This window comes from Crinia signifera, chromosome 2 (assembly GCF_055691185.1).
Source record: "Crinia signifera chromosome 2, ASM5569118v1, whole genome shotgun sequence".
NCBI classification, from domain to species: Eukaryota; Metazoa; Chordata; class Amphibia; order Anura; family Myobatrachidae; genus Crinia; species Crinia signifera.
This window is the reverse complement of record NC_139218.1, coordinates 68345714-68371649: the sequence shown is the minus strand read 5'-3', so window position 1 is coordinate 68371649 and position 25936 is coordinate 68345714. Positions and strand designations below refer to the sequence as shown.

Sequence of the window (25936 nt, the reverse complement as noted above, 5' to 3'; positions counted from 1 at the left end):
AATGAACCCAATTTTACATAGGAATTTTACATTGAATACAATGCATACAATGTAAAATCGGGTCGGTCGCGTCGCATGCATTATAATGGCATGCGATGGACCCAATTTTACAATTGTCGGAAAAGCAGTAAAAAAGCCCAAAATCGAAATCGGGTCGGTCGGGTCCCATCGCATACCTTAAGTTAAGGTATGCGATGGGACCCGATGGGCGCCGTGCTAGGAAACAAGTACCAATAAAACATATGAGCAGTGTGTGTAAATATTAAGTACATTTCCCTACATTGCCGAGGGTTTCGTGGCTGCCACTCCTCTGCATCAGATGTTATACCATCATAGAACATTTCCAAGAGGGCAAGAACCCTCTGCCTGTCTAGGAAGCCAACCTAAAAACACAAACATCAATATGTCAAGGCATAATCATTTTCTTTCTCCATTAATTACAATGGGTACTCTATAATAGGAGTTTAGTGTTGGGGATAATACAATGTGGCTTCTATCACATATTTTAATTTGCGCATAAGACTGGGATATTTTGGGGGGTATTCAATGTCAGGGGAACGGCTGTCGAGTAAGCTCGGCAGCCGTGCCCCTGTCCCGTTCTCGTTTTGCTCGCCTGGAGCTCGGCAGTCGGGATTCAATGTCCCGGCTGCCGAGCGGCGAGAAGGGGGCGTGGCCGTGAGTTGATGACGAAAATAGACGAGCTCCGGCTTTTCTCGGCAGAACGAGCTGTCGGGCTCGTTCTGCGCAAAACCCCTGTTCAATGCTGTCGGGGAAGACAGCATTGAATAGGGCCCCGCAGCCATCTCCCCCGTCGGGAGATGGCTGCGGGAGCACGCCTAACATTGAATACCTTCCATATTTATCACAATCCGCATCTCAGATGCAGATGAAATATGACAAATTTGCCCAAAGTTTTACTCCAAACCCTGGCTTTAGCAGGTAAGTTTTCCTGTATTATTTTCTTTTTTTTTTTACTTTTTTTTTGTCTTCTGTGTAGCAAAGCCATGCTGTAAAGTGTCATGGTCTTGGAAAAAAGGGGTGTGGCTATTCACTGAGCAGATGAGTGACAGGTGGTCTCCCAATTGCCCCTCCCCTCAACCCACCACCATTTAACATTGCTGCCCATGGGTAGTACAGTGGGACAGTCCCCAAAAATGGACTGTTTGTTTTGAAAATTGGGGCAGTTGGAAGGTATAATAATGTCATGTGTACTATTTGCATATTAGCACACTTATGTGATACTCAAATAATAAGAAAAGGCTTTAAAAACACATGTTTTCTCTTAATTTAGTATAAAATAATATTGATAAATACACACGATAAAGTGTCATTTGCTGTTTCGGATATCATAGAGAAACAACAAACAAAAAAATTGTAGAACAAACCTTTCCCCAATCACATGCAAGAAAGAGCTCTGAAAACTTCTGTCTCCAAATATCATGTATGATTGTCTCCCGGAACATGTCAGCGCACTGTGCCATGTGCTGCAGAAACTGCTGGAACAAGTCTGTGTTGATGTGCCTGATAACTGGATACACATACTGCAAGGAGAATGGTAGACAACACCCAGTACATATACAGTAGAATAATAACAGTATTTTCTACATAACTAGTGAAAGAAAACATGTTGGAATGCCCCTGGGTATGAAGAGTGAATAAGTGGCTTTTAGAAGTGGAAAAGGTTGTTTGTTTGTAGGATCCAGTAAAACAGTACTGTCTATCATACCAGGAAATACCCTTATGTTATTCATTGCAAAACAGGGTGAGATTACAAATGGGGTGGATGGAGCTACAGCTCAACATGCAAACATAAAAATAGGCCCATCATCATGACAGTGGGGACTTATGTGTACATGTACCCACACAGCACAAGTCACAGCTCCTCCCCTTCCTGAACTTTTAAGCCTGCTCCCAGCCTCCCATTGGCTAATTTCACAGGAGTCTGCTGGCGGGCATAGTAGATAGTAAACTGAATTCTGCTGGTTTCCAGGCAGCTGCTGCTGTAAAACCCGTGTTACTGATTCCTTGGTACAGACAACCAGCTTACTACATGTATGTTTACATGAGCTAACCGTCCCCCTCCATGTACAGTGTGGTGTGTGATGCAGCCGTCATTGATTTTCTCTATAAATTCCCATTAAATTACTCTTTGTATTCAGGTTCCTAGCATGGAACACGACTTATATGGTGCATCTGCATACACAACACAAACATTGTAAAATAAAATTAATATGACATCTGTTATTGCATAAAAATGTATGTTAGATTTAGGATTATATCGCCAATAAACATTCTTCTGGGGTTAAAAATGAACAGTCGTAGAAAATAAATCTGTGACTACTATTCACCTCTTTAAAATCTTCTTCATTCAGCTTCTGTTCTAGAGAATTTACTGTCTCCAGTTCGGCATTGCTCACTACAAAAAGGAAAAGGATATACAGTATCTGTACCAGAGATTTCAAAATGTGGTTCTCAAGGCACCCTAACGGTTCAGCTTTTAAAGATATGCATGGCTCAGCACAGGTTAAAGTCACCTGTGGTCAAGCATGGAGAAGGGTGCCTTGAGGACCACGTGTGGGAATCTCTGTTACATAAAATATTTTAATTAGAACATGAATATGTAAGGCATTTATCAATTCACAATAGATTGTTCAACTTTAATTCAAGAAAACGTTATGGGAAAAAATAATACCAGCGTTCGCAAAGCTCACCTGTTTTGGCTTGTAATGGGAGTTCCGAGATTACCTCAAAAAACGATTTTAATGCACTTTGTACCTGAGGTGAAGGCAGAAACGTATAATATAATCAGGAATATAGATGATGTACATGAAACAGGACTGGAACTTGGAATGGATGTCAGCATATGGATGAGGTAATCTGATGACTTGGACTATTTGGAGATGTGACTCAAATGGCTAAATCTATCATGACCTCTAAAGACAAGATAGTTTTGACCCTTATACATTTACTAACATTACATTTAGGTCCAAAATTGGTATGGAAGATTCACATAGGACACCATAAAAAAAAAAGTGAGTCACACTTGCCTACCCTCAAGTTTTTGGTTAGTTCCCTGCACCCCCAGAAGAGCTGGTGGCTCTCCGGCATCCTACCTGCTTCCTAGTGAAGCAGACAGGTTTGGGAGAAAATCATTGGTCCGAGAACAGGAAGTGAGGATTAATGATGCAACTGACGTCATTAGGCCCTGCCAGTGGACCCGCAAACAACAAAAAATGTTTTTGTGGGTGTGGGGCCCCCCGTATAAAAGACAAAGTAGCCAAGTATGCAAAAAGTATGAGTTACACAATGGAAACAAGTAGTATCATTGGCTCCTGCATTTTAGTAAAGATATTGCACCTTATTGGGATTGTTGAGTGTTAGTCCCTTTACGTCTAGAATTATTTGCCCAAATTAGCGGGTATTTAATAGGCAGTAGAACACTAACCTAACAGTTGATAAGTATACAATATACAACAATCTCCAACTGAATAAACAAAATATGGCATGGCTTTCATTACACATTATACAACTTGCAATGTGTAGCATGATCACTGTGAGGGCAAGTGGGCTTAAAGGGCCTGATTCAAAGTTGGACCTAGTGCACACTAAACAGCAGATGTTTTATGTCTGCGCAAGTCCAAGTCACATGACTCATACATCCCGATGGCAATCGCTTGATGAGGAAGAAGAAATTTGGGTGCAGGGAAAGTGATTTAGAGTGGGCGTTCCTTGGTGGCAACAGAGTAGGGAATAGCCAGACATGGCTGTTAGACATGGGTGTATCGCAGTGAGCAACACCCACTCACACAGGATGGAGAACTTGTGCCTTCCATACAGCAGTAAAGACTTCTGATTTCTAATTCAAAATCAGCCTCATCATTAGTTGCAAAGAAAACAGTAGAATTCAATAATCAGTATAATAGCAGAAGACAGATCTATACCTTATCCTAGCTTACCAGGGCAAGAGGGATCCTGCCACTAACATCCAATGTCCAGTCCTGGAACTGCAAGGACAAGGCTGCCTTTCTCTTCTGCATAACCTGGCCATGGATGCTTTCTATTTGTACCCTGTTCTCTTGGGATTCCTTCATTTGTGCTTGAAGCTGACCTAGCCTGCCAGAAACAAGGTCATTATTCACCCATCCTGTGTACAGAAAACGATTTACCATTTCCTAAATCATTGTAGAACAAATAGCAAGAACATACCATATACTGTATCAGCTATAAGCAGTGGTGGCTCCAACTTATGGTTAGTAGGGGGGCTGCCATTACCCACATGCGTGGAGAGGAGAAAGCCGCCAGCCAAGGCACCTGTGCAATAGAGCCACAGTGCGACTGCAGAAACCACGACTTCTATGGACTTCACCGACTATAGCCTATAGAAGCCAGATTGTGCTGTGCAATAAGACAGGGAGCTGACTACAGCTCTCTACTTATTGCAACCTGGACTGGCAGTCCTGGAGGGAGGGAACACCTTCCAATGGGACTGCCGTGTGTTTCTGTGTCTCAGTGGCAGAACTTGTGAGTGTTTGGCTCATGTATAAAAAATATAATTTGGGCCCCCCTCCTTCACTCCAACCCAAGTTCACAAAATGCCACACAGCAGTAGGTGGCAGCAGTGGGACTCTTAGTCCTCAGGGGCTCCCAAGCAATGCACATTCTGCACCAATGGTAGTTCTGCCTCTGCTGTGACTGACAGGTAGAAATTCCAATAGGATGCCACTGCCAGTCACAGGAATGCCAGTGCAGTCACAGACTGCAAAGAGTAATAACAAGTTATGATGTAGGGTGCCTAAAATTAGTTGCTTTGGCAAGCTGCTGCTAAAAAAATGGGGGTGTCAATTCCCTACAATAAGAAATTACAGATGAAGGTAGCTGCGCTAATAACAAAAATGTAACATACGTGATGAATAAATATTCACACATTTAATAAACACAATTGAATTGATAAAAAGGTATAAAAACAGTACATAGGTGCATTTATGTGATAAATAGTCACCCGCAAGTCCTTAATAGGAAGTAATATCCAGTATGGTACCAATATGTCCCAGTAATAGGCTCCTCCACGTTGGTTTTGAAGGCTGTGTAAGTCCAGTAAATGCTGGCAAGTTGGCATAACTCTTGGGAGATGGTATGGGCTGTATGGTGGCAGCAGGCTTTTGGACAACTCTCTCTCACTTGATCCTCAAATTGAGGTGGCTCCTGGGTGCACTTCCACAATGATACCGCAGATGTAAAGAGCGGGAGGACGTCTGGTATTGGATTTGGTCAAGCGGGTGATGATTGTTGTCATAAATAGCACCTTCCAACTTTACAAACAGGTTTATAAAACAGATATATTGCATGCAATCCTGCCAACCGGGAAGCTCCTGGGTGGTTCAAGGGGGATCGGCTGCAACTTCTCCACTCGGAGAAGTCACAGTAATGTATGGGGGCCTTTAGAAAGAATTGATTATAATTTCCATACTCCCTGGACAGTTTGAACACTTTATGTCAGTGGTTCCCAAACTTTTTTGAATCACGGCACCCTAGAGCATCAAAATATTTTCAAGGCATCCCTAGGCCAAATGAGAAATTCAGAAAAAAATATTGAATTAAGTAAATTGTAATTATATACGTATCACAATTGTGTGGTGTCCACATATATTATGATTGGCAGCCATAAGCACTGGTTTTGCCTGTTATATTGACCATAAATAATATGAATTGATCTTGGTCCACCAACCCAAGGCACCCTTGCAAGTGTCCTGAGGCACCCCAGGGTGCCTAGGCACACAGGTTGGGAACCACTGCTTTATGTAATTGTTGTACCCTTGTTGAGTTTAAAACGTATTTAAACTTTTTTATAGTGAGGGAATCATACTGTACATTCCTGGGGCCAGAGGGTAGGGGAAATGTGGGTGTGTAGGGGTCACGCCAGACAATAACATTATGCGGCTGCTCTACTCCTGGCTAATGGCATGCTAGGGTTTACCTATCCGCTTTTACGTGTGCCATCCTCACACACCCACATGTACATGCTCAGTGGCGCCGAAACGGGGGGGGGCGAGGGGGCAGCTTGCCCCCCCCCCCAAAAATTACTGAGGCGCTAAAGCAGCTGTGCGGGCGGGCGGCTGATTAATCAGTAATATAGGCGGGCGGTGGGCTGATTAAGCTTGATCCAGCCTCCCGCCCGTCCGCCTATATTACTGATTAATCGCAGCCGCCCGCCCGCACAGCTGCTTTAGCGCCTCAGCAAGAATCCGATTCCTATTCGCAGCCGTCCGCCCACATGGATGACTGCTGCGGGGAGATGTTGAGAACCAGCGCCCGCCAATCACAGTGGCTGTGGATGTGATGCGTCCACAGTGATTGGCGGGCGTGATGCGGGCCGTAGGGAGGGAGACTGGTCGCGACGGTGGATCAGTGCATGGGCGGGAGCCGCGGGAGCATCCTACAACAGCCGCAGCAGCAGCCATCACGCTGTGCTGCCACAACTAAAACTTAAAGGTAAATGCTGCTCCTCTCACCCTCCCTTCCCCAGTGACTGACAGATCCAGGGGTTGTCATTTACCCCTGGATTCACACCCAAACAGGTTTATGTAATTATGTCTGATTATCATAATCAGACATAATCACATAAATCTGTTTGGGGGTGACACTGCCACTTTTTCCACTTTTTACGAGTAAATGACAACCCCTGGATTAATGTCAGTCCTGGTGTCTCTGGCCACATGTATATGCCGCTGCCCGGTGTATAATGCCCACGTGTATATGCCGCTGCCCTGTGTATAATGCCCATGCATAAATGCCGCTGCCTTGTGTATAATGCCCACGCATATATGCCACTGCCCTGTGTATAATGCCCATGCATATATGCCGCTGCCCTGTGTATAATGCCCACGTGTATATGCCGCTGCCAGTTTGTATAGTGCCCAGGGGTAACATATAGCAATTTAGGGGGCGCCAAAATGAGATTATATCTTGCCCCCCCCAACCTAAAAACGTTCCAGCGCCCCTGTACATGCTTGCACACACAAAATGGGAGCAGTGACAGCTGTGGAAATTTAACGCAATTTTATAAAAACCGAGGACTGGAATAAGTGAAGAATGGTTACAGTGGGGCACACTACAAGGGGGGAGATGTGGAGGCTTGCTCCAGGTGCACACTACAAGGGAGGTGGAGGCTTGCTACAGGGGGGGCACACCCAGTTTTTTTTGAAAATTTGCCACAGGGATGCACACTATAGGGGGGCGGGGGGAGTAGTTGAAGATTTGTTGGCTACAGTAGCTTACAGTGCACACATCATGGGGTGGTGCTGGGTGGAGGTGAGCAGGGAGTTGAGCAGTGCTGCTCTGGTGACTAGTTCCTTCCAAGCAGGAAGTAAACAAGTTTTCCAGGGTCAGATCCTATTTAGAGATGGGAGCATTTTTATAGAAAGGGTGAGGGGGGGGGGGGGGGTTGCGTGCACTCCACTGTTTCAGCACTCCCTCATCATCCGGCATTCCATCCTCCCATGGTAGAGGAGGGGGTTCTGAGTGTGGCCGTCCTCTGAGACAGTCCAAGACCGAGTCCAACACTGGCTGGAAGAATAAAAAAACTGTCCCTTTCCGTGGAGAAACAATATGGCTGCGCAGGTCATAGAAAGAAAGGCATAGAAGGATCTCAGCGCTCAGCTCAGCCGCGCTGCCCGGCAAGGGAAAGCGCAGGCAGTGGCACGCCTGAGAATTTTCTGGGTTTGCCAGTTTGCGCACTGGAGCAAACGCCGGAAAAAGGGCATAATTCAGTATTAATTCGCAAATCGAGCAATTATATAAGAACTATGCCTGTGTATCATGCGTGATGAGAAAAGTGACTGAAAATACAAATGGATTGTAAAGACAATAGGACTGGAGCTTGATTGACAGGAAGCCAGGATTTGGGGGTGAAACCCTGACGTTTTCTGGTTGTGTTTGAAAAAACGCAGGCATTCCCAGGTGTTTTTGAGGAGGGTCTGTGACGTCAGCGATGACCACTTCTAGTCTGTCTCAGTCACAGATAAGTGGAAGACACAGACCTACTCACAATTACGCACAGATGCCAAAAACTCTTCGATGGTTTGGGAATTGTGTATGGATTTGCGTGTTGACAGCAATTAGCAATACATTCGCAATTCTCTTGCAATTTAGCAAGAGGCGTTTTCTCTTTCTGTCTGGGCTGCTGCTTTCTCCCACTTCCCACTCTCACATTAGCGATCCATACTGAATTAGTCCCCAAGTATCTTAAAACAATCAGATGACGCACATATGTATAGTTTGGTTGCCTACACTCCAGAATTGCTCAGATCAGCTGATCTCAATTTAATCTTGGCAAATGCAGCAAGTTCCACTTAAAACTAGTGCCTCATAGCTGAGCACTGGCACTCTAACCTGCATGGTGGAGATAAGATACGTTTTTTTATTTCAGTTTTTATAATTTATATTATTCACCATCCACTTATATTTTTGTTGTTTTATATGTGTGTCTTTTATGTTATTATACAAAGAATTTTAAGTTTGTAATAAACTGGTAACCAATTTTTTTTTCATCAAATCAAGCACCACTTTTTTAGTTTGTATCTATTTTGGTTCAGTGTGGGACTGACCATCCTACCACCAAGTGGCTGCTCTTGGTAAAATCACCCCTGACAGTGCCTGCAACTGCCACCCAGGTGGCCAAATCCTCATGGTGGAGATAAGGCTAGCAAATTATACAGAACAGGAAAGGGCTGCTCCGCCGAACCCAGTAAGGCATTCAGACTTCAGTAAACTATTTCAGTGGCAGAGCTGGCCAAATATTACTGATCCACCTGCTGAGGCAATGGAAACTGACTCTGACTCATGTGGGCAATACATCTGCACTGCATTTCCACAAATCCCCAATCAAAAACACAGTCTGGCGGCCATCGCTGATTGGCAAACTGTCGGGGAATCAGGAACATTCTGCATGTTAAAAAAACCCTGATAACTTTTAGTCCGGATTAGCAAATTGGGGAAATCGAACATGTTGGATTGCACCAATTCACAACCTCAGAACCGGTGTTGGGGATCGGGTTTATGGCCCCAATGTTATTCGTAAAAATGTTTTTTGTTTTTTTTGGTCTCTAGAAATGTACATATATTTGCTTCTGGGATACAGTTGAACATTTCATATAGTATTCTTGAAAAAGGATTGAGGTTGGATCAATGTGTGTGTCCTGAGTCCACTGATGTCTTAAACCAGCCCTAGCTGATGATCACATGCTATGCCTAGTGCTGATAAGGGAACCCTGGTCTAATAGACGCACACATATTTTAATACAATTGACTAACTAGACTAGATGTAATTATCAGCTAAGAATATCATACACATTGGGGGATATTGTTACTCACCTGTTGAACTCCAAGTCATAAACATTATTTTTCAGATCTGCCACCACCTGTTCTAAGCCATGAGCATAGGCAGACTTTTCAGAACCAGCCGCAATCTCAGTGTTATGTCTCATGAGGTACTCTCCAAGAAAAGTAACTGGGTCAAATTTAACTGAATCATCTTCAAGGACCTTTTTCTTTTCAACTTCCATAAGCAAATTATCGACCCCCTGCACCACTTTGGGTATTAACCTGTCAAGAAGATAGACTCTGGCCTCCACAGATGATTTATCTCGGCTGAACCATTCCCTTGCCATTACATAATCTGGAGATGCCTCCAGAACCTTTTCCTTCTGCTCTCTTTGCAGTTTTATTTTTTGTGAGATTTCTTGCTGCAGTTTTAACCCTCTTTCTTGCATTTTTTCTGAAAATATTATTTTATAGTCTCTATCTGTACGAATGGATTGGGAACAACTGTCACTTGTCGCTTGACGCATGTGGTTGGTCATCATCTGAGAATCTAAAGCAGGATTCTTTGTGATGGAGGTCTGGCCGTAGCACTCAGCCTCTGAGTCCATGGTTATCTAAGGAAGCAAAAAGAGTGCACATTTCTTACTAGTAAGATAATACAATGTAAAAATATAAAAATGACTAAGCTATTGTCAGGGATGTTCTGTCTAGCACAGTCCTATGATACAAACTGTATATCAGGCAATTCAAAGCAATACAAGTCAATCAGAGCTCCAAGTGAAAAGCAGGTGAACCTTCTGGGGGCATATGGGGGGGGGGCACTACGGGGCAACGTAAGAGGCATGGTTGCAGTAGGGTTACAAAAACAAACAGAGATAATCAGTCCCAAGGCGCAGTCACTCTTCTTCTGCCAGGTCCGAAAAGAGGGGTCACCACTCAACCCCGTGTCTGTACAGTGTGTGGAGAAAGGGACCAGGGGCGATGAAGAGGTGTCAACACATCCAGAGGAATATGTAAAAAAAATTTACAGCAATGTGTTAAGAACAACCTTAGCAATCTGAAGGTGTATTTACACAACAGTGGGGAGAAGGGTCTTCAGAAGCATACCCGTACTCACGCTCAAGATTGAGAATGCGCTCATAAAGGTTTCTTTTATATCTCTAGGGGATTTCACCACAAGTGAATTTTCAATGTTGGATGCGTTCCGTACTCACAAGTAGATATTACTGGTACAGACGCATCTAGGTATCTTTTTGAAGGGAACCCAGTTTCTTAGGTAGAATGTGTATCCGTAGATTACTCCGTGGAGAAAGATGAGACAAAAAAGTCCTCTTTCAGGGTAGGTACACAATTTTATTAACAACAATGTGTCTGGGAAATACCAGATGTAAAAAATACAGTACCTGGTGACTGGGGTATTGGCCTTATACCCCAATCATAACCGCATATAGGTGGTAAGATCCCAGGATGAAGTACAGCAAGGCTCCTCTCCTGCCAACGCTTTTCGACAGGATAACCTGTCTTTTTCAAGGCTTGGAGAGGAGTCACATCAAGGCAATATTTGTACCCCTGCACATGTATGGCATCTAATTGGACAGCCCCCGGATGTAAGGAAAACCGGAAGTCAGTGAACGCTATCAAAACCGTGATTTCCCTATTAACCAGAAACTCAATTTGGCTTTAGGCATATAAAGTAAAGGCCGCCTAGCTTAATAGCCATATTTTGGGGCCAAAGGGAGGATGCTGGTTTCATAAAATCAAGGGGACCCCTATTTGTCGGGGACCCTGATTTTATGTCACCAGCACCGGCTCTGTGAGCCCGGGGCTGGTTACACTCGGGCGGGGGACCCCGCGCTCGTTTTTTTTTTTATTTAACCATTTGTTTTATTTTTTACAGCAGAACCCTGCACGGAACATTGCGATCTGTGCAGGGTTCTGGCTAATTCGCCTAACAGACCCAGGTCTGAAATTAGTGCGAAAATTAGTCACTTAAAAAATGCGATGTGCAAATGCGCATAGCATTAAATAAGAGACTTGTATACTTTTCTGTGCGCAAACATCTGGATGCGATAAAAATGCGAATTAATCTCGCATTTTTATTCACCAGACCTTAACGCACAAAATATGCGATTTCAGCCCCTATGCGCATCCCATTAAATCAACGATTTAATGGGAAAATGCGATATCGCCATTTTGTGGTCTAATTACCGCAAAATAACGATACTCGCATAGCATAGAATGTCACCCATAGTGCCAATATTGAAAATTGTGCAGGAGTAGAAACAATGTATTTTACAATTACATTTAAGAACATTGTAAAAGTACATAAAATACAGATTCAGATAAAAGTAAGTTGTATGTTGGTATAAAATAATTTAACAAAAATATATATATTTTTTTTTAGCTAATTGAAAATTGAATTATTTAAAATAAATTTAAAGGAACCATTTTAGCTCAAAGTCTGAGTTCAATCCATGTGAGGATAGTGAGTTCAGGTCAAAAATCCACTTAATCTCTTTTCTGGCTAAATTATTTTCTTTATTGGGTACTCTTTACCTAGATGGGGGTAAAAATCGCGGTCATCGCGGGCATCGCGGGCATCGCGGGTAAATCGCGGGTACATAAAAATCTGCTACCTGCGATGACCGCGATTTTCCCATAGGGAACAATGTTAAAAAGGCTGATTGAGCGCGATTTTCATGTAAAATGCCTCAATGCCCGCGATTTGGCCATAGGAATCAATGTTAAATGGGCCACAGAGCCCAAATACGCACAATTAACGCGTCCCCTCGCGGGCTTGACAGGTGTCCGCGTCGCCACGGACACCTGTGAAGCCCGCGAGGGGACGCGTATAACTGTGAAGGTATCCGCGTCCCCTCGCGGGGCTCGCTGCGCTCGCCACGCTTCGGGCTCGGTGGCTCGCTGCGCTCGCCACACTATTCTATTCTCACTCCACGCCCTAGTGGATAGTAGGGCATGAAAAGGTCGGAGGACGCGTACCGCCGCCCCTCGCGGGCTCGCTGCGCTCGCCACGCTTCGGGTTGGCGTGGATCGTGGGGTGGCGTTAAAAATTTGGGGGACATTTAAGGGTTAATTGTGCTTATTTGGCCTCTGTGGCCCATTTAACATTAATTCCTATGGCCAAATCGGGTCCATTGAGCCATTTAACACTAAAATCGTGTCCATCGGGCCTTTTAACATTGATTCCTATGGCAAATCGGGAGCATCGCGTCGCGGGCACATTTATGGACGGCCGCGACGCGACCGACGCGATTTCCATGTTTAACATGGGTTTCAATGGGAAATCGCGGGCATCGCGTCGGTCGCGTCGCGGCCATACATAAATGTACCCGCGATGCCCGCGACGGGCGCCCATCTAGGTAAAGAGTACCCTTTATTGTTATGACGCCAGTTATTTTTTACTAGTTCAACACCCCAAAAATCTTTAATTTGATTGGGGGAGCAATGGTGAATTTCTTTAAAATGTAATGAAAAGGGGTGATCTACATTCCCCTTTTTTATGTTTCTTACATGCTGTGGCTGAAATGATTGGTTTGTTTGGGCCCACACACAAAAAAAAAAGAAGCAATTAATCTCTCCCTGTACACACTGGGCCAGGTGCACTAAGCTTCAAAAGTGATAAAATGGATAGTGATAAACAGCCAGCCAATCAGCTCCTACCTGCCATGTCACAGACTGTGTTTGAAAAATGTCAGGCAGGAGCTGATTGGTTGGTTGTTTATCACTCTCCATTTTATCACTTTTGAAGCTTAGTGCATCTGGCCCACTGGCTCTACAGAGGCAAGATGTCGTCCACATCCTCATCCTCCGATTCCTCACCCCCTTCAGTGTTTACCTACTCATCCTCACAAATTATCAATTCATCCCCGCTGGAATCCACAATCACAGGTCCCTCTGTTTACTCTGGAGGCAATTGCTGGTCTTGATAATTCATTATAATGAACATCATCTTCTCCACATTTTGTGGAAGCAACCTCCTACATTGCTCGCTGACCAGGTTTCCGGCTGCATTAAAAACTCTTTTGGAGTACACCCTGGAGGGGGGATAACTCAGGTAAAATAGAGACAGTTTGTACAGGGTCCTCCAAACTGCCTTTTTTTCCTGCCAGTACAGGTACGGACTGTCTGACATGTTTACTTGTATGCTGTCACCAATGTAATCCTCCACCATTTTTTTCAATGGTGACAGCATCGTATGCAGTGACACAGAGCCGGCCCTAGCCTAAATGACGCCCTAGGCAAGATTTTGGCTGGTGCCCCCTAGCATCGCCACTAGTTCCGCCTCTGACCCTGCTCCCCTTTCTCAGCACCATCAACCCTCATCATAGCAGTCATCATTTTGGTGCTCCTACCCGCAATATTTAAAAAGAAACAGTGCACACATTCGGTGCGCAGCCCAAACAGGGGTGTGTTCTTGCTGGGAAGGGGCATGGCCACACAATAGTACCCCCAATTCACATTATGCCACACAGTAGTGCAACTTTATTCACATATCATGCGATGGTGTCCCTTATTCATGTTACATCACACAGTAGTACCACTTTACCTTATATACATTACTCCTCACATTATTCACATTATACCCTTAGAAAAAAATCCTGAGAAATTATTATATTTTAAGCACCCTCCATGGCCACACTGCAACCCAGCACAAAGCAGTGTGTGATGGGCAGTCGAGAGGAGCTGCAGCTGCTGCTGTCACTTAAGGGGAGGGGGCCCAGGGCCCCTTCCATCAGACTTTGGCCTGGGTAATTTGTACCCCCGATAATACCACACAGTAATGCCTCTTAGACATGACACACATTATTAATGTCCTTATAACCATAATGCCCCTTACACATTATGCCAACTTTTATTAATGCCCTTCATACACATAATGACACCCATAATACCCCTTACACATATGTTGCACATTATTAATGCCCTTATACACGAAACACATAATGCCCATTACACATATGGGTACTTGTATAGTTTCACGGCGCCAGACCGCAGCGTGGGCGAGCGTAGCGAGCCCCGCAAGGGGACTCAGACGCACGTGAAACTACACCCACATATGTTACACATTATTAATGCCCTTATACACATGACACATATAATGCCCCTTACACATATGCCGAACACTATTGCACAACCAACGCACCCGCAGACAGCACTCGCACAGCCACAAACACTGTGACCTCTGCCTCTGCTTGGATACAGATGTTTCCTCATACATCTTGCCTCAATAGTCCATGCAGCTCCTGGCCAGTTCTGCTAACGTTGGGTGCCTTTTTTGCTGAAAATTTTTCTTATTTGCATTGTTATATGACCAGGACACACAAGGAGCTTCCGATGATTAAAATGATATGTGGCATGAATATATTCTGTGTGTGACTGTGGCTGTACCTGAATACGGAATGCTATGTTACTATGATTTCCATGAATACACTATTTAATATGCAGATACAGCCTCACTCACACACAGAATATAGGCATGCTGCATATCATTTTAATCAGCAGAAGCTGCTGGTGCCCCTAGGCATTCCAAATGCCCTAGGCAATTGCCTAGTTTGCCTATGCCTAAGGCCGGCTCTGCAGTGACAGTAGACATGTCAGCAATTGTTGGCAGGTCCTTCAATCCAAACCAGATAGCCTACTCGCTCCTGCCTACCCTGCATCACCGCCAGCGTGTCGTTTAGGATATCTGAGTTGTTTCCTCGCAGCCACAGTTGTGGGAGAAAATTAAGAAGCTGTTGCAGTGTTCCGTTCTGCTTCAGATGACAATATTCTGACCAGAAGGATGTGGAACGCTGCAGACTTGTGTCTGCCGGAAACAGAGACACAACATAGGCTTGAAACCAAGATTCGAGTACAATGGCCAAAATATAGTGGTCTAATTTTAACAGATTGACCACCCTCAAATCCTGGCAAAGCGATTGAAGGGCTTTATCCACAAGACTTACATACTTAATGGAATTGGTCCTTTTTAGCTCCTCCTTCACTTTCTCCAGCTGCTTCTGCAACAGCCTGATGAGGGGAATGACCTGACTCAAGCTGGCAGTGTCTGAACTGACTTCACGTGTGGCAAGTTCAAAGGGTTGAAGAACCTTGCACAACACGGAAATCATTCTCAACTGCGCTTGAGTCAGGTGCATCCTCCATCCTTTGCCTACTGTATGTCATAGGTGGCTGTGTAGGCCTAAATGGCCTTTTGCAGCTCCTACATTCTCTTCAGCATATAGAGGGTAGAGTTCCACCTCATTGCTACCTCTTGATTGCAGGGCAGGTTCAGGAGGGTTTGCTAATGTGTCAGTCTTCGGCAGGCAGTCACAGAATGGCGAAAGTGTCCCGCAATTTTGCGGGCCACCGCAAGCATCTTCTGCATGCCTCTGTCACCTTTCAGGAAATTCTGCACCACCAAATTTATTGTGTGGGCAAAACATGGGACATGCTGAAATTTGACCGGATGTAATGCCCGCACAATTTTGGTGCCGTTGTCAGATACTACAAATCCCCTGGAGAGTTTAAGTGGGGTAAGCCATTGTGCAATGATTTCCCTCAGTTTCTCTAAGAGGTTCTCTGCATTGTGCCTCTTAGTGAAACCGGTGATCCACAGTGTAGCTGCTGCTGTTGTTGCTGCGGAAGGCGATGCATCCACCCAGTGGGCTGCCACAGTCATATAGTCCTTAGTTTGCCCTGTACCACTTGTCCACATGTCTCTGGTTAAGTGGACAGTGGGTACAACCAGTGGCGGTTTTTACCTATGGGCTTCAGGGCTGCAGCCCCCCAAGTAAAATTTGCCACTCTAGTGAAGCCAGATGCAGTCTGTGAGACTGCAGTGGCTTCACTGTGACTGGCAGTGACTTCCTATTGGAAGTCCGACCTGCCAGTCACAAAGGCAGTCCCATTGGGAGGTGTTCCTCTCCTCCGGGATGCCTCTCTCATAAAATACAGGGTCTGCGCATGCGCAGTACCTACGTCTGTACTGCTCATGTGCTGGTCCCCATGCCTGTTATCTGTATTGTATTGGACTGTGATATACTGTTATGGGCTGTTGCCAAAGCAGCCAATAGAAGCAGAGGTTGGTACTGCGCATGCCTTAGTTCCAGCGCCTGTCATCATTATACAGACGCCGGGAACGCTGTGGCGGGTACCAGGAAGAACTGCGGCGTCAGGGGGGGGTGCTGGCATCTGGGCCAGCGGCAGTCCACCTCCTACCATAAGTTACGAGCAGCCACTAGGTACAACCACATTTTTCAGGACACTGAGGACACTTTTCCGGACATCTCTGTACATCCTGGGTATTGTCTGTCTAGTGAAGTGGAATCTAGATGGAATTTGGTACCGGGGACACACTACCTCCATCAATTGTCTAAATCTCACTGCACTAAAGGCGGATACCGGATGCACGTCTAACACCAACATAGCTGTCAAGGCTGAGTAATCCGCTTTGCAAGAGGATGACTGCTGTCATACTTCATCTTCCTGGCATAGGACTCTCTGGGATGATGAGCGACTACCAGCAGCAACAGCAGCAGCAGTAGTAGGCGTAGCACTGTAGGATCCTCCGGAGGAATCCCGGATGGTAGAGGAGTCAGTCATGACAATGACATGGCCTGAAGGAGTATTACCCACCCTGACTGAGGAGGAAATTGACAAGGAGAGAGTTGGTGGTGTGAATTGCAGGCACTTGGATAAAACAGGAGGCCAAAGGGATTTAGCTGTCACTGGACTGCTTACGCTCTTAGACAAAGCATCAGAACTTGATAGAGAACTTAAAACTCCATATAGATAAGGCCTTTGTGGTAACTGAACCCAAGACCTTAGTGCTGTGGTCCCTCTTTCTTAAATCCCAGGGGTTCTTAGTATCAGTGAGTGGTGATGTAGTGGTTAGAATCATTACGTCAACCTGTGGGTGTGATTCCTGACCTAGGCATTATCTTCATGGAGTTTGTATATTTTTCAGTGTTTGTACAGGTTTTCCTCTCATGCTTCAAAAATATACTGACATGTCAGGGGCGGATTGGCCCTGCCGAGAAATCGGGCCATTTTCCGGTGCGCCGGCCCATATGAGGCCAGAAATGGCAGCTTCCCCCCTGGCTGAGCCTTGGACTGCGCAACCGCAATCTCAACGGTTGGCGGCCGCAGCTTTATTGCCCAAATCAAAATAGGCCAGGCAGTTTAAACGGCTGCGGGAGGGCTGCTGCGCATGCGCGGCCGAACACAGCTCCTCCCGCAGTACTTTGCTTGGTGACAAAACAGGCAGCGGAAGCCAAGTCGCTATTACATTCACCCGCACCGCCGGCACTTGCGACCCCAGGCAGCAGCCAGAACCTGCACTGCTGGTATCTGGTACCACAGGGCGGCAGCCACATCCTGAAGGTAGCCGGGCCCCTAGGTAGAAGCCACATCCCACACCGCTCGCACCCTCACTGTGGGGGCGGGGCTAGGTGACAAAACTTTGCCTCGTCCCGCCCCCCATTCACTCCTCTCCGGGGCTTCTCCCGGAGAGGAGTTTTTAAAAGTCGGCAGGTATGTGTTAAATAATGTGCTAAAAAGTATCTAAATTGATTATCAAAATCAATAAAGTATCTGGATTCTCGGTGTACAGTACCTCATACCCCACTTCAAATTTCCCAATCTGACCACTGCCCTAGGCTATAAAACACTGCCCTCAGCCTTGGCGGAAACTTTGTGGCAGCGCTCACCAGGGATTTAACAGTAACCCCCCCCCAGAAGAAAAGTTTAGTCCGCCACTGCCTCCATGTTACACTCAGAGCAGATGAGGGTCTGGCTGTAAGCTAATGTCACTGTATGTGCATGTGCAGTATACTATAGTGTATAGCATATTGTGCAGTGTTATGATTGCAGCATGTGACCAGTGTGCGGGTGCATGGATCTGCAAACAGGCGGGTATAGCCAACAATGTACAGATTCCATCCTGCCCCCTATCTCAGAGCTGGTGTCTGAGTGCTTACACGCAGCACACATCTAATGCAGATATACATATCAGCAAGTGCAATGATCAGGTCTGAATGCATAAATCTCCATGAAAAGTAGTGTTCAGGAACACATAGAAAAAGGAGCAGGAACCAGCCTATCTACCTGTGCACATATCATGTTACTAGTATGTATTACCCGTATGTTCTAACCCAACTCCCTGCATATATCATTATCGCTTATTTATATGGCGTCACAAGGGTTACGCAGCGTCTGACAATACATAGATTAGTGAAAACAAAAACTAAACAGTAATAGGCAAATTAGGATAAGGACATGGTAAATAAAGAAATCTGCACCAGGAGACAGGACACAAACTCATTTATCAGAGTGGCAGAGATATATTCTAAGAAAAGCACAAAAGGAGAGAGGGCCCTGCTCGTGAGAGCTGCAACTGCATGCAACTCTGAATCAGATTCTATTAGTAGGGATCCTCCCCCTCTTGGCAGACTCCCCCCCTCAGCAGACTCCGCCCCCAGGACTGCTCTATAAATTTCCTGTGCTGTTTTTACATCCCAATCCGCCCCTGTGTCAGGTTAATGGTGTGTCCATGTGATTGGAAATATAGATAATACGATCTACTGGGGCAGGGACTGGTGTGAATAAAATATCCCAGTACAAAAACTGCTTAATATGTTTTGGACTATATAATTACCTTCTAATAAATACAATAATTCAACGAAGTTGCCTGCTTTCCCCAGACATTGTTTAGAATGTATTTCTTTATGATGCAAGGCTTCCTTCTTGCAATCATTAGCCAATGCTTCCATCTAGTGGATGATTTGCAGAATGCTATTCGTTTTATCTATTGTAAGTGTACATCCTTATTAAATGCTGTGTGTTTTTAAAGTTATGCACTATGTACATATTTTGTATGTCCACCCAGCGGTGTAGCTAGGTGCCATGGTGCCCGGAGCAAGGGCATATTTTGAGCCCCCCCCTACCCCGGTAATGAATTAGGGGCATGGCTAACATGTGTTTGCATGTTACATTTGAAAAGAAAAAACTTAAAAAATAAGACACTATATAAGACGCTGTAACGGAATCTGCTGCACTATATAAGACACTGTAACGGAATCTGCTGCGCTATATAAGACACTGTAACGGAATCTGCTGCGCTATATAAGACGCTGTAACGGAATCTGCTGCACTATATAAGACACTGTAACGGAATCTGCTGCGCTATATAAGACATTGTAACAGAATCTGCTGCGCTATATAAGACGCTGTAATGGAATCTGCTGCACTATATAAGACGCTGTAACAGAATCTGCTGCGCTATATAAGACACTGTAATGGAATCTGCTGCGCTATATAAGATGCTGGAACGGAATCTGCTGTGCTATATAAGACGCTGTAATGGAATCTGCTGCACTATATAAGACGCTGTAACAGAATCTGCTGCGCTATATAAGACACTGTAATGGAATCTGCTGCGCTATATAAGACGCTGGAACGGAATCTGCTGCGCTATATAAGACGCTGTAATGGAATCTGCTGCGCTATATAAGACATTGTAACAGAATCTGCTGTGCTATATAAGACGCTGTAATGGAATCTGCTGCACTATATAAGACGCTGTAACAGAATCTGCTGCGCTATATAAGACACTGTAATGGAATCTGCTGCGCTATATAAGACGCTGGAACGGAATCTGCTGCGCTATATAAGACGTTGGAACGGAATCTGCTGCGCTATATAAGACGCTGTAACAGAATCTGCTGCGCTATATAAGACACTGTAACGGAATCTGTTGCGCTATATAAGACACTGTAACGGAATCTGCTGCGCTATATAAGGTGCCGTAACGGAATCTGCTGCACTGTATAAGACACTGTAACGGAATCTGCTGCGCTATATAAGACACTGTAACGGAATCTGCTGCACTATATAACATGCTGACAGCTGTAAATAAATAAATATACAGCACAGCAGGGCAGCAGCAGATGCCAGAGAGATTCACTCCCCCCCCCCCCCCCCTCCCCCAGGAACCCCAAGTGTATTATTAATCTTATTACATCATTAATTAGCTGTAAAAAAAAAAAAAAAAACCACCTTGAATAATGTTAGCAGGGCGGCACGGGCGGCAGCAGAAACTATCCTCACCAGCGCTTGGGATGGCTGTGGCTGATGACGGAGGGAGTGAGAGGCAGGCGACTGTGGGAGGAATCTGAGTGCTGCTGCGCTGCCCGGAAGCTGGTCCGAGCAGCAGCAGCACGAAATTACATTGGAGTGTCAGAGTGACCAAGCGTCACGGACCGGGCAGGGGGCAGGCGCCGGGCAGGGCAGCCGCCGGGCAGGGTAACCGCCGGTGCACGCTGCCCGTATTGATCTTTCTTCTGCAGGGATGATTTTTGCGGAGGGGGGGGCGGGGCGGCGGCGCCATCCGACCAATCGGCGCCCGGAGCAGGAGCTCCGGTGGCTCCGCCCTACCTACGCCTCTGTATCCACCAATGTGGTTATGGAGGAGTGATTAAGAAATTGTGCCCTCTTTGAGCTGCAGAAAATGGATGAGAAACGCTTACAAAAATGTGGAAGGAACATAAATTGGTGCCATTTTTTCTGTTATTAAATCCACCTCAGGGCAACCTCTTTGGGAACCCTGATAGCGCTTTATTACTTTGCTATTTCTTCCTTTCTATGTAATTAGGGGGCACAAACCATTAATACAATTTTTCGTACTTATGTATTATCTGGGCTCCCATGTTAAATGCACCCCATTTTTTCATACCCCTACTATCCAACTACGCATGGAGTTGATTTTATATAGTGTGGCGAGCGCAGCGAGCCACCGTGCCCGAAGCGTGGTGAGCGCAGCGAGCCCCGCGAGGGGACGCGGTCTCATAAGAAAAACGGGAGCCCAGATATTACATAAGTACCCAATTTTTTATTATTGGGGGCAAATTGAAAATATCAATAATAAAAAATGTTTTTTTTAGTTACACAGAAAATATAATATTAAATAAATATTAAGTTGCCAATATTATTTACCAAATGAAATAATGGGAGCAATAATATTTTACCCACGATAATAGATTCAATTAATAATTTGGTTACCTTTATTATGTATGAACAACATAACACTCATTGGTACTTGTGTATTATCACGGCGCCCAGTACGCTATTTTCGTAGTGGGGAATTCTGCATAGTGAAATCGCATCGCATGTCACTTTTCCGTAGCATGAGATACGATGCGATGCGGTTTCACTAGTTAATTTATTCACTGCTCCCTGTACAATTTTTGCCATGCTTCGGGATGACGTGGATAATGGGGTTGTTTTCTGGACACATTCACACCTGCAATATCATACATCTGACACAGTAATGATGACATGTGTTAACAAATAACGGGTATAATTTAGTAAATAATTAATGATCAAAGAGCATATTAAAACCAATAATGTCAATAATCAAAAACAAAAATGACAATGATAGGAGTCAATGTAGAATAAGAACATTAACGAATAAAAACACTGTTAATAATGACAATAATGATGAAAAAAATCAGCCTTTGGGAGCAGTGTCAGCGCATGAAGTCAAACTTATCTGCGCTTATCTGCAGCCAAACTTTTACGCCATATAAATTCCAGCAATACGACTCTAAATGGCGACGTGCTGTTCCCCATTGCCGCTTGTTCCACCATTTGCAGGAGCCCCAAAGGTGTTCAATCGTTTGCGTGTACACACAAGTATACAAAGGGGTCTACAAAGTTATATTTGTGTTTTACTCTGCGTGATTATATCCTGCCCGCTCCAATAACGTAATGCAATGCGATTTCACTAAGTTAGCGTACGTAACAAAACTGGGCGCCGTGGCCCGTGATAATACAACTGCGTTTAAGCAATCCTGCCAACCAGAACCATTTTTTGGATCAAAACAGCATTGATTTTGGCCTATAAAACATGCTGTAAAAGCTTGTATTTTGCATCTTAACCCTACACACCAGTGGGAAATATGGGCCCAATTCAAACTCTGTTTGCTCTGCTGTGAATTTGCAGCATGACTGATTATCGGACGACTGCGCATGCGCACAGTATGCTGGGTTGAGAACTTGCAGCCCAGCCAGCAGATGTAATTCGGGCCTAATGAGCCTCATTCAGAGCTACACAGAGTCCTGCGAAAAGATAGCTGGCTCTCCTCCAGAGTGAAAACCTGCTCTGGGCAAGTCTGTGAATGGCTTGCGGAAACCATGCTGGTTGGTGGCTAGCTGCAAATAAATACGCAACTCATTCACCATGGAATGTTTTTTCCCTGTGTGTGAAATCTGTAGGTAACACAGAACCTGCTATGCCTGTGCGATAGAATCAGGCTGATCGAGGCCGGAGCTGATGTCACACAACCTCCCTGAAAACACCTGGGCAGGCCTGCATTTTCCCTGCCACTCCCAGGTAATGGCTTCCTGTCAGTCAAATAGCGTCCGGTTTAGGATGAAAAAAACGTATGAATTTTGATGCTGTTTGGTGTTGCGCATGGGTTGTGTGATCAGAAGGTTGACATGACTATTGTTGACATTGCCAAAAGGGTCGACACAAGCAAAAGGTCAAGATGAAAAAGTTTGAGACACAATGGCAGGTATTCAATGTAATTTGTAGCGATGTGCAGCGAATCCTGTTTAGGGTTCGCTGCACATTCGCAGGGTTCCAGAGGGCTGCAGCATTCGCTGCCAGCCCTCCCTGTCACCCTATTCAATGCCGATGGGGCTCGCTGCCCCTGACGCCGATTTTTAACCCCTGCAGGGAGCCGGGCGACGGTGGAAGGCAGGGAGATGGAAGCCTCCCTGCCTGCCGCAGAATGTGTGGGGGAGAAGGAGAGCTCCCGGGGACAAAAGCTTCTCCCCCCTGGGAGAGCTGGCAGGGTAGGCGGTGGAGGGAGCCGCTGCGCTGGTCCCGCTCATGTATATGTAATGAGCGGGACCAGTGTGACGTGAATATTTAATGAGCAGCTCCCCCGGCCCCCTGCTGGCGAATGTGTAATTTTTTTTTTATTAAATATATATTCATGTGCTGCAAGGTGGGGGGGGGGTGCGCCGTATGTAATAATGGCCCGGTTTCCCGGTGGGCCAATCCGCCCCTGTTCTAACCCCAGCCGCTCCCCCAGCCTCTAGCCGCCTGCCGCCATTCATTTTGCAGCAATGACGTAGGCGGCAGGCTCTGGGATGTTCTGGGCGGTTGGGGGGGACTCGGGAGCACTCAGACACCCGAGTCCTCCCGAGCCGCCGCAAAACATCCTCGAGCCTGCCTCCTGTGTAATGACTGACAGGCGGCAGGGGCAGCGTCGGCAGGGGAGCTCCGGCGTGCTAACGCCAGAGCGAAGGTGAGGGGGGGGGGGAGTTCCTAATGATCTGTGGTGGGTTTTGCTGGGGCAGGACAAACCTGCCCTGGTAGGTTTGTCCTGCCCCAGCAAAACCCACTACTCAAGGGGTTAAATTACGTGATTTGCACCATTTTAGCCCAAAGAGCCGCAAATGCCAGTACTTGACCAACAGAGGGAGGGGGTGCAGGGGCTGATACGGGGCCCCACTAAATGCGGGAGGTTTACCCACCCTTCCAGGGAAGGGGAACCAATTTTCAGGACCCTCCGGGCCATTCCGGGAGGGAAGGGAAGTATGACCTTAGGTCTCCGTATAAGGGTTGGGATCGTTGGTCTACAGTCAGTTGATCTCCAAGCATTGGGTCGACACCGTTAGGTCGACATGGGTTATGTCAACAGGGTCAGTAGGTTGACATGGTGTTAGGTCGACAGGTCATTAGGTCGACATGGGTTTGGTCAACAGGGTCATTAGGTCGACATGGGTTTAGCTCGACACCACAGTCGACATGGACAATGAAACATAGCACCTCGTCCCCTCGCGCTTCAGGCACAGTGCCTCGCTACGCTCACCATGCTACACTATTTTATTCTACCTCCATGCCCTAGTGGATAGTAGGGCATGAAATTCCGCCTGTTGGCTCAAAAAACTGTCAAAAACCCCATGTAGACCTTTTGACTGTAGACCTAACCCATGTCGACCTAAAGCCATGTCGACCTAATGCATATGTCGACCTAAAAACATGTCAACCTAAAGCCAGGTCGACCGATAAACATGTCGACCTATGGGCATGTTAACCAACTGGTGTCAACACAATGCTTGTTGAGCATCATTGTGTCGACCAATCGACCGTATCCCCCGTATAATTACCTCAGTTTCCTGTCCCCTAATGCAACTAACTTTATTTAACATATACGTATCCTAAATTGCCTTATACTAAGGAACTTATTCAGGTCCGTTCGCAAAGGGCGTTCGTTCGCACGGGGACCGATGTTTTGTTACTGTGCATGTGCTGGGTGCATGCGTCCATGGCAAACAATATGGTCGCTGGGTGCACGCACCCATCCTTGCGTGTGGAGGGGGGTGTGTGTGGCGGGCTTAACCATTAGCATATTGGAACGCTCAGCATTTCTTGGGCGTTCTCATGAAAATAGCCAATGACGTGGGTGCGGGGGCTGGCCAGCTGACATCACCGGATGTCAGCTGCCTGCCCACTTCCCTCCGAGCATCCACGCATATAATAAGTGACTTTAGAGTCAGTTTTATATTGCGTGCACCTTCGCCATCATTCGATGGTCACCGACAAGGATGCAAATGGATGTTAACATCCGTTCGCAAGCCCTGTATGCAAATCCACCTTGCGAATGGGTGGCGGGCGGCCACCATTCGCAAGGCGGGCTTTGGCTGACTCGCAAGAGTGCAAATTTTGCATCCGAACGAGTCAACCAGAATAACCGTTGTTTTCTGGTTTCTGGATATTTCTATATTGTTCGGCCTGCTGATCCCTTTGTGGTGCACTGGCGCCATATGAATAAACTAGAACGCTATAATTACATAACAGCGCAACTTAGTAAATAATCCGATATTTTTACTTTCTGCTTTGAAACTGTAGCAAAATTATCAGACTTTACCTGGTAATGGCCCCAGTATTTGCAAAAGCCCTTTTATATATTGTCAAACTGTAAACTAAGCATAAAAGTAAAAAAAAAGTAAAAAAGGACACACACACACACACACACACACACAAAGTATCCATTGATTTTGTGAAACAGTTTTGCTTTCTATAAATATGCCTTTCTTATTGTGGATACACTAGGCCAGGGTTTGCACACAAGTGTGCTCAGCTGGACAGATTCGTCATCATAATGTTACATTTCCCTGGTTCGTCTTACCTTTAATGTTATCTACTTGCAGATCAGACGTATAAGTGCCTGTATGGTCTGTGTAATTTCTCTCCCCTGGTGCTTTGCAGATGTCCTCTGAGTGTTTAGCTTGCTCTGGTTGCCAGGCGACGAGCCAGGAAGTACCGTAGCTGCCATGCCGCCTCACTCACAGTGACTACTTGTACATCCTGCTTCCCCAGCCCTCAGGATGTAAGGGTGCACACTTCCCATATACAGTGTATTCATACTGCACTGCATACTGCATCTGTTACCTGCAGCTAGGGAGATGCCAGACACGCTGGCTCTGCAGTATAACACTAAAGACTTTATTGTAATGTATTTATTAGCATTAATTCTATAATGACATGAAATGTCACAACTGTCTTCAGATAGCAGCATACCTCCCAACTGTCCCGCTCATC

General features: G+C 45.7%; 1 protein-coding gene across 2 annotated transcripts in view; it reads right to left on the bottom strand.

Moving 5' to 3' along the window:
* EFCAB5 (EF-hand calcium binding domain 5) overlaps positions 1–25730 on the bottom strand; it is a 50438-nt gene extending 24708 nt beyond the window's left edge. For both annotated transcript variants that reach the window (XM_083172302.1, XM_083172303.1), the window contains exons 1-7: positions 25524–25730; positions 9370–9932; positions 3957–4113; positions 2712–2775; positions 2349–2416; positions 1386–1541; positions 281–383 (exon numbers count right to left, since the gene is read on the bottom strand). In XM_083172302.1, coding sequence (XP_083028428.1) covers positions 281–383; positions 1386–1541; positions 2349–2416; positions 2712–2775; positions 3957–4113; positions 9370–9926 — 1105 coding nt within the window. In that variant the 5' untranslated portion in view covers positions 9927–9932; positions 25524–25730. The remainder of the gene's footprint in view (positions 1–280; positions 384–1385; positions 1542–2348; positions 2417–2711; positions 2776–3956; positions 4114–9369; positions 9933–25523) is intronic.
* Between the last annotated feature and the right edge of the window lie 206 nt (positions 25731–25936).